This window comes from Poecilia reticulata, chromosome 13 (assembly GCF_904066995.2).
Source record: "Poecilia reticulata chromosome 13, P_reticulata-male-v2, whole genome shotgun sequence".
NCBI classification, from domain to species: domain Eukaryota; kingdom Metazoa; phylum Chordata; class Actinopteri; order Cyprinodontiformes; family Poeciliidae; genus Poecilia; species Poecilia reticulata.
In genome coordinates, this window is record NC_088842.1 from 13,852,710 (window position 1) to 13,866,965 (window position 14,256).

General features: G+C 40.1%; 2 protein-coding genes and 1 long non-coding RNA gene across 3 annotated transcripts in view; 1 reads left to right on the forward strand and 2 right to left on the reverse strand.

The window, feature by feature from the left end:
* LOC103474558 (uncharacterized) overlaps positions 1 to 1,190 on the reverse strand; it is a 2,515-nt gene extending 1,325 nt beyond the window's left edge. The window contains exons 1-2 of the long non-coding RNA XR_535199.2: positions 1,099 to 1,190; positions 688 to 787 (exon numbers count right to left, since the gene is read on the reverse strand). This is a non-coding gene — a long non-coding RNA (uncharacterized LOC103474558). The remainder of the gene's footprint in view (positions 1 to 687; positions 788 to 1,098) is intronic.
* Positions 1,167 to 7,106, forward strand: psph (phosphoserine phosphatase). Its single transcript, XM_008425629.3, is given in 9 exon segments — positions 1,167 to 1,442; positions 1,574 to 1,638; positions 2,041 to 2,136; positions 2,139 to 2,215; positions 2,904 to 3,047; positions 4,156 to 4,290; positions 5,219 to 5,364; positions 5,450 to 5,598; positions 6,599 to 7,106. Coding segments are annotated over 8 exon segments (867 nt in total). The 5' UTR covers positions 1,167 to 1,442; positions 1,574 to 1,629; the 3' UTR covers positions 6,710 to 7,106.
* On the reverse strand, positions 7,104 to 14,028 carry nipsnap2 (nipsnap homolog 2). The gene is made up of 10 exons (XM_008425630.2): positions 13,874 to 14,028; positions 13,257 to 13,396; positions 13,124 to 13,169; positions 11,937 to 12,031; positions 11,597 to 11,667; positions 11,350 to 11,490; positions 10,297 to 10,328; positions 9,348 to 9,442; positions 8,158 to 8,241; positions 7,104 to 8,069 (listed from the first exon to the last, which is right to left on the reverse strand). Exons 1-10 carry the CDS (start codon positions 13,963 to 13,965, stop codon positions 8,005 to 8,007), a joined length of 861 nt encoding a protein of 286 aa, XP_008423852.1. The 5' UTR covers positions 13,966 to 14,028; the 3' UTR covers positions 7,104 to 8,004.
* Between the last annotated feature and the right edge of the window lie 228 nt (positions 14,029 to 14,256).

Below are 14,256 nucleotides of genomic sequence, written 5' to 3' on the forward strand. Positions count from 1 at the left end.
TTAGAAAACCACTACACAACTTTAGATACACAGTGATGCCATATTGTTCACACCCAATATTTTCTGATTATGATTGTTTTATAATGGAATAAATCAAACTCATTTGACATGAATTTGGACTCTATGGATTCTATATGTTTCAATATGAATCGTCTTGTGAAGTTCATGACAACTGTTGTGAAGTGGCAGTATATAAACAAACAAAATGATTTCAAGTTATGCATTACGTGGAGTTCTGCAGGCACAAATTCTTAGCGACGCTCCCCAACAGTGTTTCTTACTACTACCACATGAGGGCAGTATTGGGAAAGTATGTGTGTGTGTGTGTGTGTGTGTATGTGTGTGTGTATGTGCTGGCTCCTAAATTGTGGTGTGCAACCAACACCAACTATATTTGAAGAAAACTAAACCTAAAGTAGATTATAGAATACAACACTGTCCATGTTTTTCCACAAACGCTTTCTTTCTCCTCTTTGTGGTATTAATCCCGACAATGTAGCAGGCAAACCGAGCTTTACTGCTGCTTCATTTTTCTGTTCATAACATTTTTAAAGTTCGACAGTAGAAATGCTCATTATTAAAAACCAGACGTGCGGATCTATTTACAAGCTGGTTTCACTTAAGAGATGGGACATAAATGGACTCTCCTCATCGACCCAGCACCACGTGCATGCTCCCCCTCCTCACCTCTGCCACCGGCGGGTCAGCGTGTTAAATTAGCATCTGTTGTAGCATCTGTTTTAGCCTGGCTGATGGCTGGCACCAGGCCACCGGGTTCACTCTCCTCCTGTATCACAGGAGAAAAGGATGCACAGCAATGTTATAACTATTTACCGGCCTGTAGACACTACAAGCAACACGTACATTCACAGGAGACACATTATCATCACTTTTTAATGCATTTACAACCGTGAAGAGCCCCATCCTGAGCCCGCATTCACACCAGAAATGAACGATTTTAGATTTAACACGCAGTTAAATGACTTATAATAAGCTGGATGCGGAAATTCCATCTGTTCATCTTTCAAATCTCCCCCTGTCTTTAAAGAATACCATTTTTTCCCCGAGGTTTTATCTCTAACCCTACTTCCTACTTACCTTAACCGACGTGGCCCATCGGCATCTTTCTTCTTCTTCTTCTTCTCTGGTTTAGAACGTTTCTTCTGAGGCTGTTCTAAAAAACAACAAGCTCATCAGCGCCCCTCACTAATCTGGAATCAAAACTGCAAGTACTTAAAAATGAACAACAAAAAAAAAAAAGGTTTCCTGGAAAGCAGGTTGAATGCTGTTGTAGTACACTGTGTACAAGAGAAGAAAAGAAAAAAATGGTTTCCTAGAAAGGAAAGCAGGCTGAATACGATTACAACCAAATTTACATACCCTTAAAAACATTTTAATTGTCTTGTAAAACATTAAATCAGCTTAAACTTTCCTTGTTTTAGGTAAGTTGAGATTAAGTCATTTTATTTGATAAATGCCAGAACGATGGATTTCATGTTTTTGATTTTATTTAGTTTCAGAAGTTACTACACTGTAACATAAATGAAATCGATTTCAAAATGTTCATCCACAGTAACCAGGGATACCTTTGGAGGAAAAAGAGGAACCCAACAAGTCAGGTTGAAATCCATGTCAAAGGTAAATGAATACACAAGACTGGGGGGGAAAAAAGAAAGAAAAACAAAGCAGAGAATTACAAAGTGTTTGACTACCAGAGCTTGGAAATACGTTTTGGAGCAGTATCTTGTTAATACAAGAAAAACTCATCAAAATAAGATACTACTGCTAAACTTATTTCTTAATTTTGGCAGTGAAATGCTTCAATAGAGACTTGTGTTGCCAGACTAAGAGTAGAAGATTTTAATTAGACCCCAAACACCTTTGTGACTCTCTACACTCAGAAGACGATGGATCGTTGATTTACAAAAAACAAATTTGATTTATTTCTGAAATTAATGAGACATTAATTGTGCTGACTTAATATATATATATAGTATTTTTTTTTTCGGCTTTGCTAACGCATAGTATTTGACCGTTGAGGTCGCCATGGCAGCGAGCCAGCGGAAGAGTGGGCGGGAACCTTGTCGGCTTCTCTCTGATTGGTCAGTCGTCTGGCTCGTCTCTTCCTCGTCGGTGAGCCCATTGAGAGCGGTCCCAGTCCGTTCATGTTAAAGCGACCAGCGCTCTCGTGCCTAATCAACCCTCTTCTTTCTCGGTATGTATAAAGAGCAACGCAATATTCCACATTTATGACTACTATGGTGTTGTGGTGCAGGGTTATGTAGTTTATTACGGCTCACGGTTGCAATAGAAGATCTGGGGGTGTAGGTAAAAGTCAACTCTCGTATACAAATGGAAAGACATTCCAGAGGCTCTCCGTGTCGACTAAAGCTTTGATATGTTGCATAAGAAGAGTAATAGTAATAGCAGCGTTCACGAATTGCTACTCTTTTCTCTTTTGTTGCATGTTCAAGGGTGAACCTTTAGTCTTCTGCATGCCGCATTGGGGGTGATGCAACAGGGACAGAAGATGTCCATCCACCAGTCCTCCCGGTTTCTTTAATTGTTAACTACTGTTAACGCCCTTTCTAGTTCAAATTATTGCGTTGTAGACTCGTTTGTTTGTTTGTTTGTTTTTTAATATCAGATAGATACACAGTTTGCACATATAGGTATTTCAGTGAATAGTTTAGTTTCCTGCTCCAACGGAGAAACGGCGTCCTCAGCTTGCAGGAGGAAATCAGGCATAAGAGATGTCCCCTTAAACCAACAACACATCAACAGACTGCCCAGATGACTTCCCAGTGTTAGCTCTTCATGTCACCTGACATCCCCAGTCTGAATGACCAGGCTTAATAGCACTGCTGCTCATCTCATGTTGAATTTTTGTCTCCCTCACCCAGCACGATGACAACTATGCAGGAGACAAAGGAGCTCTTCAGGAGAGCAGATGCTGTCTGCTTCGATGTGGACAGCACGGTCATCAGAGAAGAAGGCATCGATGAACTGGCCAAGTTCTGTGGGGTGGGGGATGTGGTCAGAGAGATGTACGTAAAGCGCTTTTCACGCACGCCTTTGCAGAAGTACTTCTACTCTTTTAGGTCTTCCATATTCTGCCATGCTACGTATTCCAACAGATGCCAATTGATTTTTTTGGCATCTTTGGCAAAGGAAGAAAAACAATGATTCCCCCCCCCCCACCATTCAGTGCAAGCTGCACCTACCTCTCAACGAGAGCCACAAATCATTGGAGTATATTTCTAGGAGCTTTGCACATCTAGACAGATGCTTTTATTCAAGGGGTCAGAGAGTTCTTTGCTAAACTCTTTGACCCCTCGATTGGATGGGGACTTTCTCTTGGCATCAACGTTTAAGTCTTGCCACAGCTGCTAAATTCGATTTTGGTCTGGATGTTAACAGGACAATTTTAACACGAGTTTATTTAAACGAAGCATTACCGTAGTTTGGACTCTGTACCAGTTTTAAGTCTTCCACAGCCTTTAACATGTCTTCTTCCTGAGAGACAAGGAAGTTCAACTCTGACCGGCTTCCCTGTCCTTACCGTAGAAAGGAATCCCCATAGCATGATGCTACCACCACCAGCATTGGGGTCATGTGCAGTGTTAGTTTTCGCCACATTTAGTTTTGTATAGGCAAAAACGTCACTTTTGGTTTCGTCTGATCAGATCAGTTGTGGCAAACTCCAAGTAGGACCTCTCTCGTCACGGCTCACTTTCGGCTATGACTTTCTTCTTTCTAATTGCATAATTAGGTGGCAGCAGCTTGCTCTGGATTTTATTTAGATGCATCAAAGTAAAGGAGGTTGAATGCAAATGAACGTCAGTTTCCAGATTTTTTTTACTTGTAAAACTGTTTGAAAACCTCAGATGATTTTCCTTCAATGAATCCCATTAAAATCCAAATACCATAGATTCAAATTTCTTTACTATGTACAAAAAAAAACTGTGACAAAAGTCCTACACATATCTTTCGTCCACATCTCTCAATAAAATATCCAAATGTTTACAGGATGTTTCTGCAAGGTGCTGCATCTGTTCACATTCTGTCCTCAACACATCTGTATGTTTATTTACTCTGTCTTCCTAAAATTAACCATATTTGTAGATATGAACCAAATCCACTCTAACATTTTAGGACTCGTAAAGCCATGGGCGGCTCGATGACGTTCAAGAAGGCCCTTACTGAGCGTCTGTCCATCATCCGGTGTTCCAGAGAACAAGTAAACAAACTCATAACGGATCACCCGCCTCAGCTGACTCCAGGCATAAAGTAAGTGTGCGGAGAGCTGATAAAGTAAATCAATTCAGCAGACTTTGTTTTCCACTGCATGCAGAAACATTGGATCCAAGTGTAAAGAACAAACTGGATGTTCCATGTTCTAGTTCTGTTTACTTGAATTATATATATATATGCTCTGCAGGTATTTTGTTGTTGCTGTTCTGTGATATGATTTGGATTTTTTTTGTGATGCATAGTCTTTCCAAAACCAGGTCCAGGTAAATTTAGCCCATATTTCCCTTCCTGCTTTGGTAATGGCAGTAATTGATGTCTTAAAGTTTAAACATTATGAAGTAATCCATGCGGACTGGGTACTGTGTAGGTACACAAGTTATCAAGGATCCAAAGAAACCATTTTGGGGCCGTTAATCTACTCAGCTCTTATTAACCAGTTGATACATGGTTCAAAACCAACTATGGAGCCAACTTAAAAATATCCAAATACTCTAAATCAATTATAGTCGCACCACTTTAGGGTAAACTTGACATTCACTCCAGTGAAATTATTCTCAGTATAAAATGACAGACTTCCTGTTAATTTAGAAATGGCCTAATAATCCTTCCTAGGTTGACAGGCCACAACAATTGTTTCTTATGGGGTTTGCTGATATCTTTCCACTTTGGCATTGTTAACACAAACCTTTTTTCTTCAGGCTTGTAAACTGCCAGAATTGCCCAGTGAGCTGCGCCTTGCTACTAACTTTCCCTCTTAAGTTATGTGGAAGCAGCTGGGAAGTACTTTCCCATCGCTGTCTCAATACTACACAGAATTTGTTGAGAAATAATTAAAAATGAAATGATATGTAAACTGAAAAGAAACATTTAATAAATAAACATTTTCCTGTCAAAAATCCTTATGAGTTTTTTGTTTTTTTTCAGTTCTCCATTTAGTTGACAAACTCTTTTCGTTTTTGTCCAGGGAGCTTGTGGACCGTCTGCACAAGCGCAACATTAAGGTGTTCCTCATTTCCGGCGGTTTTCGCTGCATCGTCGAACACGTGGCTTCTCAGCTAAACATCCCCCTGCACCACGTCTACGCCAACCGACTCAAGTTCTACTTTAACGGTGAGAACCGGGTCCAACGCTCGTCTCTGTCCTCTCAGCTCTTTCAGGTTTTGTGTCCGTTTCTAATCTCCAACTGAACTTCCAGGTGAATACGCCGGTTTTGACGAAACTCAGCCCACAGCTGAGAGCGGCGGCAAAGGAAAAGTGATAAGCATGCTGAAGGAGCAGCACGGCTTCGAAACGGTGGTGATGATCGGAGACGGAGCCACTGACCTGGAGGCCTGTCCCCCAGCGGTAAGTGTTCGCAGGAGAAGATCTGCTTTAATGTTAGAGATCAGAATTTTATCAAATTCAGAAACTGTAAAGCCAGTTTCTGAATTTTGCAATGCTTTGAGTTGCAGGAACGGCATTCATAAAAGATCATCTAAATGGATTACCACTTTTAAACAACAAAAAATTTTTTTTTACTATTTAATAGCAAATTGTATGTTGAAAATTATTCATATCCTTCTCAAGAATTGATGGAAAAATCTTCCATTTCAAGTTATCAATGAAATGACCGTAATCTTTTGCACCTTCTACAGATTCTGTATTAAATTCACAAAACGTTACTTCCAGTTAGAGAAAACATGTTGGCAAAATTTTAACATCACTTTACATCTGTGACTGCCAGGGGTGTGAATATTTTGGGCTTAATAGTATATATTTTTTAATAGTATATATTTTTTCCTGCTGTTCATTATTCATATAAATGTAAGGAACAAATTGTGCTTTAATATAAAGTGGTTGCTTTAAAATAGGGTTTTCTTGATACTTTCAGAGTTATTAGCATTTTATATTAGCAATGACTGCATCTAGCATTACTAAAACCATAAACCTGAGATTTTCTAAAAGTTGCCACAGTTTGACGTCCAGCGTTTTCCATAAGAGGTTAAAAGATAAAAAGAAAAATATAGAGCAGTTTTTCTGTTATTTGCTGACAGTTCAGTCTTTTTCTCAAAGGTATGTCCCCACATAAAAAAAGTTTCCATTTAATAGCTTCTTACTCTGGCCTAATTTTCTTTAAATACTTCAAACACTGAAAGCAACTTCTAGCGTTCTTTACCTAGTTAGCGTTGTTAGCATGGCCTGATGGCACTCACCTACACCATCAGGTGTAAACCTTGTACACAGATCTAAAAGGGAAGAGTTTTAAGTTGATCAGGGTATAAATCAGCCTATTGCGCTCACCAGTGATTTATCTTTAGCATCAGTAGCCTTTTACATAAGAAATATCCACTCTTTCCTTCTTCAGAATGCTTTCATTGGATTTGGTGGGAATGTCGTCAGAGCTCAAGTCAAGGAGAAAAGTTCCTGGTATGTGACGAGCTTCGATGAGCTGCTCAAGGAGCTGGAGAAGATTTAAATATGCTACAGGAGTTCTGTTACTGATTTAACCTTTTATATATTTGCACCCAAAGGTGTGCCAGTCAAGCTTTTTATCCAGTACACACTCAGCAGACTTTTTTTATGAACAGAAATATTTACACTAGACAAACCTCACTTTAATGTTGTCGTTTTTTTTGTACTAAGAAAGTAACCAAACACTGTGTGAGTGGACATTAACGTTTTTGTGTTTTTGCACTTTTCACATCAGAATCCGATAACTTGTAGGCATTATATAACGGCATGTGCAATGAGAACTGTACTAGCAATGTGTTCAGTACTAAGAGAACTGTAACCTGACTTGACTGTCAATAACTGTGGCGACTTCAGTCCTTTAAGGAGAATCCCAATTAAAGACCAGAAGGTGCTGTAAAGAATGTCTGAATGATTTTTAATTTCTTTCCATTCTCTCCTTAACATTTATTCTTAAAAACAAAATGATAAATGTGGATTCCTTAATGATAAATCAGCCATTATTACAGTACAACGCAGCATCCCTCCTACCAGATTCACCCGACCGCTGATGGAAAACAGGTTTCCACGTTTTTTCTACACAGTTAAGAAATGTTTGATTAAAAACAGACTTTTGAAACCCCGCATGCCGTCTCAACAGGAAAAAAAAGTTACAAACACAGCACCGGGAAGAGGTAACGGGAAACTTAAGAATAAAACACAGAACAGAACCTGGAGTGTTCGTAACAGACAGCAAATATAAAATTCTGATATCTGCATTGTACAGCATGTCTGACTTTAGCGCCTTTATAGGTCACTGAAATGTATGTTCTTAAATTAGAGGTCTCATGTCGATCAGCTTACGTCAAAGAGTCACTTTGTCAACACATTTAAACACCATGTACACCAAATAAATAAATGGCTACCGCACTGAGCGATGAATTTCAACACTACTATCCTCGCCGTTCTTTTTACACGCTTGCACTTTTTCAAGTAACGTTTGTTGCTTCCTAAACTGGAGACGAGCTCTTCTTCTGGCCCGCTTTGTAGCGTGGCACGAGACGTTGCATGTGACAATCAGGAGGTTTCAATTTGGTTCATTTTGGCCGTCTGCCACCGAGAGCACGCTACCATCCGCATCAGTTTGGATTGAAACGCAGATGCTTTTAGGAGTGGATTCTTGACGTTATAAAGGAAAAAACAAAAAGAGGGCTGTTTTTTTTTTTTTTGGTAGCACTGACAGAAAGTTAGACCCATGATGGCGATTCACAGAAGAAATGTAACATTCGAAAGGGGGCCAGCTTGATAACAGATCGTCCCTCCTTACTGCAGCGGGGAAGCTTTAGTTGGGATCATGATCCTAGAATCCATGTGCTGAATGAGAGGGACTGCAGAGAAGGAAACATGGAGAGGTTCATCAGGGCGACGTAAGGAAAACCACAGTAGCTGGAGAACGAAGGGTTTCATTTAGCTCACCGGTGTAATACACCACTTCATGCCAGCCCTCCTGCTGCCACACGGCGTTCCTGGTGGCTTCCCGGGACAGAAGGTCTTTGTAAGCTGCAAGTCAAACAGTAAAGGGACAACTTGATAAATTAGAATACAGTCAGAAAAGATCATTTATTTAATTAAAAGACACAGTAATACATCTGAAGAGTTTGTTCCTGTTTATGATTGTTGCTTTCAAATAATGAAAATCCAGACCTGAGCTTCTCAGAAAGTTTGAACATTTCATGGGACCAGAAACAGTTTGATTCAACATTTTTACACAAAATGTATGACCTTAAGAAAAATTGATCAAACAGAAAAATTGAACATACAATCTTTAATTAGTGATACAATTCCACAACACAATTCCCCAGTATATTGCAAGCCTGGCGGGCCACCAGGCTTTATTTAAACCCCCACCAGGTTAAGCATTGTTTACCGATTTACGTTTTTATTGTTTGACTTTTTTTTTTTTAAAGACTTTACAGTTGGAATTTAAGTTTTTTTTTTTTATTAATGCCTCATAATAACACATAATTACATAGTAATTTTAAAATTCTCTGTCAACATTAAACATTTAACTGCAGGCCGCTAGATGACTGCTGCTGGGCTGAGCAGGTTTTCTGGACAATGAGTAGCATGCCATAACTGCTGGGTTGGTTAATTATTTTTCATATACAAACATTTTCTGTCAATAAGAGTGTTGTAAATAAGAATTGATGCCAATTTGCTACTATTTTCAACACAGCAGTACCGTATTTCAATACACACACTTGTATGTTTAAGTGTCTGTCTTCTCATTAATTTTAGTTTCATGGTTTTTAGCCATATCCCAGTGTTGTCATGCTGCGTTGGCCTTCGTAGTTCAACGCCTTTCTTAAAGACACAAAAAGTTTGCTAGCATTGATAGTTTATGTTTCCTTCTGAGGGCCAATAAAATGATCTCAGCTAATTATAACTGCTTTTATAGAGCCATTAAACATTTCTTATAAAAGTTAACTTTTTAGGATTATATTCTGCTTATTTTGTCAGAAATCCTAATGCAAGATTTATGTAATCAATGTGAGGCTTTTTAACAAGTCTGGAGGTCTAATTTAGCTTACAATATTAAAGAGAAGAAACAAATTGGTCAATAGGTGAAGTGATGTAAACTTGGCCATGCTTGTGTTCAGTCATACCCCAAAGGTGATGGACCATGTAAAGGTCACCGATCTGGGAGAAAAACCCTCCCACGGCCTCTCTGTTGCGTTGGCGGTATCGGACTGCTCTGGCCCTGCAGGACAAGAAGCAGCTAGAGTCGTAACCGGCGCCAAAACACACTAAACCTTCTTCAAAAGATCATAAACTCTCCTCATGTCTGAATTAAGTCTGGCCCCCCGTCTGAAAACTGGCATTAACCTGATCAATCAGTGATGCTGCCCTGAACCCTAACGCGGGTCAGGTTGGGTGAGCTGCTGTGAAAGGAATGTTTTAGCCTCATTACGCTCGCCCCAACGCAAACATGCGTTTCAGATGACGTCTGTTAAACTCTGAAGGCTCATTTCTACATGTTGTTGTAACTTGAAGCAGAACTTTAAGCTGTCGCCTGCACAAATTACGTTGAAATTGCTTTAAATAGCTTTACTGACATTATTTATAGGTCTACAGGGGGTTCCTCAAATAACGGCGAATTAAAGCAACCACAAAAGCAACAAAAAAAGGCAATATTAACCAGCCTTAGAGTGATGTTGATATATTTCTCCCCCCCCAGAGACAGAATGAAACACGAGGCGTCACGTTAGAAAAGCAGCTACACCTCATTTCGTTGCTCTAAAGTATATAAAAACTGCACTAGATGTGTTGACAGAACGATTTTTATTGGAAAAAAAAATCTTTAGCTGCCTCAATTATGCTGTCATTTGTCATTAAGAAGACGGCTGCTTAAAATAACGTCTCTTTTATTATGTACAAATCCTTCAAGCAAACAGCTTCACTTGAGATTTAATCTCAGTTACAGCGCAGCTTCAAATACGAAGCGTCTCCAGGGGAATATCTCTTGTTAATGACAGTGTGATGAGAGAGGGTTCATGTGCTGCAACTGCTCTGTAACTACAGTTCAATGAGTCAAATGTATTCAGGCTGCCTTACCAGTAATTACCCCACTCGATCATGGTTCCTGGCTGCAGGAGGAGGGAGAAAACACAACATTCCTTATTGCAATAAAACACAGTTCAAAACTTCTTTCCAGATTAAATACATTAAGGTGGAAGAATAACGACACGTGAAGGCTTCTTCAATCATCCAACTGGGTTTAAGACCACACGTTTCCTGCCGTTTCTCAGATATAATCTCAGCCCGAGACCAGGGGGTAATGGAGAGCATTTTTCACATGTTGCAGGGGGAGCACAGCTAGATGAAGGCTGACCTTTTCAGATTAGAAAGCAGGACTTAATCTGCAAGAGAGGGCTTGGTTTTGAGCAAATCTACGTTGAATTTAACAGCGAGCGTGATCAGATGCTGAAAATGTTTATGAAAAATCCAAATGCGTGGGGGCTAAAAGCACAAACCAGGCGCGTTCTTCCTTTGTTTGGTCTGATGAACGCAACAGAGCTTCAGAAAGAGACTTTGTTAATATCTGTAAAGATTGTAATTAGATTTTGGGCTCTTATTCATTTACTGTAAATGTTCCCTTTTTCAGTGTGGCATAATAATGGAACCTTCAACTTCAAACATATTTAGGACCAAGAATTGGGTCACTGTCCACAAAGAGTAAAAAAATCTTCATACAGGCTTGAAGATAATGAATTTGTATATATATCTTAACCATATGTATAATTTTGATCCTATGTGGATTAGATGAAATCTACAAAACAAAATGAAGCGTTTTTTGTTAAAAGAATTACTGAATTGAACTGAAGAAAATGGATTAAAAAAAAGTAAATAAAAGCTCAAAATGAACAGAATAATGCTGATATTGGGATTTTGAAGTTTGATATAAACTAAATCACTAAATAAACACAAACAGCGATACTCTTGATGAGTTTGAGTGTGGATATTTAAAGGAGATTTGCCTAATTTCATCTGTGTAAACAGATCCTGCAGTCAGCTACATTTCTGCAGTCTCCTCCTGTGACCCAGTGCAGCGACGACTCTGAGCACAGAGCACCGCTGATGCGATGGCGTGTTGGCGGCGTTCCTCACCCTGAGCTGATAAGACCTGAGCTCGTAAATGTTGGGGCCTTCCCGGGGGACGGGCTCGTTCCAGAAGCTGAACTCCAGCAGGAGCTGGTTCTTGCGCGACAGCAGCATCTTCCCGCGCTCCTTCCTGTACGCCGTGAACTCCTGACGTCCGACAGACACGGATCCATGAGATTTACTTTGACTTTAGTGGGCGGGAGATGAAACGGGAGCAAAAAAACGGAGGTAAAGCGCAGGAAACGGACGTCACCTTATTCTGCCGGAGCTTGTTCATGACCTCAGTCAGAGCAGGGTAGCCGCCTCTGTAGCGCCACAGATGAACTGCAGAAACGACTTCTCATTAGCAGCAGTTCAACTATAACCAGGTGGAAAGTTAGTTCAGCGAAGTTACAATTTTAACCAAAAAACAACAACAAAGAAATATTTAAAAAATCCACAAACAATCATAAATTACAAACCGGCAGTTCATTGTCTGTAAATGATGGATTTTATGTTGACGCAGTAGGCCTTGCCTGCTGATTGCAGAACCAGGCGCAACAGCAGAGCCCTGCTTATACTGCAGATATGTGTGTTGTTATTAGTAATCCTACCAGCCTGGTCTTGTTCTCCATACCAGGTATTCCAGGTTCCCACCAGCTCACAGGGGTAGTACTTATCAGCATGGATGGAGGGCAGAACGTCCTCGCTGCGACAGGAGAGCACAGATTACTTTTAAAAGCTAAAGCTAACTTCTAACCAGCAGTATCTGAGCAACAATCTGATCATGCACTTAGATTTTAACCATAAATACATATCCTTCAGTCTTCATTATGTTGAGACAGTTGAGAATGATTTTATGCCGAGCCTCGCAAAAGTATTTAGACCACTTCATTTTTTTTCAACGTTGTCGCTTTGCAACTGTAAACTTCTGCGCACTTCTGAGCTGAAGAAGTGTATCCAATAAAAATCCATTTTATTGTATCCAGTAAAATGGATACATAAAATCCATTTTATTGGCTTTTATGTATGAGAGCAACGCACTAGTGCATAATTATTAAAAGGGTGCAGTTTTCTACCCCCCCGACCCCCAACATCAAATCAAAACCTGAAAAGAGGTTTGTGTATTTTAAATTAGCCCCCTTCCACTCTGATACCCCCAAACAAAATGAAGGGCAACCAATTGTCTTCAAAAGTAATTATCAAGTCCACCTGTGTGTGTTTTAAGACTCAGTAAGACTACTGCTATTCTATGAAGGCCTCAGCTTTGTTAGGGAACATCTATAGAGAACACATAGCCAGGGTGATGTTACTAAACTGCATTCCAAGGTTCAAACATAACAATAAACATAACAGTAACTAATCTGGTCTTTACTAAAGACAGGTGCTGATGAAAGAATGTGTTTGCAGTGAACCACAAGCAGGTGAGAACAAATAGGAAGTTTAATTGAGATAAATATAGATAAATGCTGGAGGCGGCAAAAGACTTTGGACTGAGGTAGAGGTTCTCCTTACAGCAGGAAAATGAGCCAGAGCCACAACAGAAGGGTTAAAATCAAAACATCTTCTTGTGTTGGAATGGCTTACTCAAAGTCCAGGCCTAAAACTATGTGAAAAACCACAGCAGGATGTGATTACCAATCTTCTCAGGCACTCTCTGGGGATGAAGAGTAGACCAGAACCACAAGACCTGAGTGACAGAATCTAAAGTCTAATGCAAAGGGCATGACTATTTTTGCAAGGCACTGTACTTAATTTTAGTAATCTAATATACACACATTTTACTCGTAATTACACTTACCACAGCTTATTGTAGTCATCCAGGCACTCTGGCTTCACATTATGGACTGAAGAAGGAAGACATGTCATTATTATTGGTCTTATTATTAGACACATTACAAGTCGAGGAGCCAATATTCATGTGGGGACCTTACACTGAATTTTGTAGAGGTTACTTTCCTCGTTTTTGGTCAGCAAGGTGGAGTGTGCATCTTTTCTGGGATCGACCTTTCTGACAAACAGAGACCTAAACCAGCTGTCCTCTCCGTTTCTGCTGTTGGATGCTGAAAATCCTCTGAACCAAGAACACACAGGGTGAAACGATGAAGGACTACACCAGGAACTGCGACAATGCAGCTTAAAATCATACAGTGCATATTAGCGCATTTCCATAAAGTGTGATGACCCACATGCTGCTTGAAATAAATAAACAGACCTGTGTATTTCTTTTGATGAAGCTAAACAAGAAGTAACAAGCTGACCTTGAGCACTACACACGGTTAAAGGCAAAATATGACAGAGACTGGTGTTATTTCACTTCTACCAATCAACACACGCAGTTTTTGTCACACACCTCCCGGGATAAATCAATAGGGGAGGAATCTTCAGAGTGACCAACAGCTGAAGGCCAATCCCGGTTTGCTAACAGTCAGCGGGTTAGCTTTACCAGGCTCATGGTAGCCACAGAAAAGCAGGGTGAATATTTCACACAACAGCCAAAATAATAAGCTGCAAACACGACAGCCAGGTGCCCAGGACTGTGACTGCTCACCTGACCCAGAGAGAGAGGTTTCCGGCTGACAGAGCCCTCTTTTTAGCCGGAGTGAAGCCTCCGCGGACTCTCTGAAGGACTCCTGTCGCCATCTTCAGTTTAGGAAACACCGACAGTGACCACCTCTGGCCGCCAGGTGGCGACAGAGCTCCACTTCTATTCTGGTGAAGCAAGATAAAGCATCAACTATCTGCTTCAACAAAACCCAAAAAATCCACTATCTGCTTCAACAAAAACAAAAAAATCCACTATCTGCTTCAACAAAACCCAAAAAATCCACTATCTGCTTCAACAAAAACAAAAAAATCCACTATCTGCTTCAACAAAAACAAAAAAATCCACTATCTGCTTCAACAAAAACAAAAAAATCCACTATCTGCTTC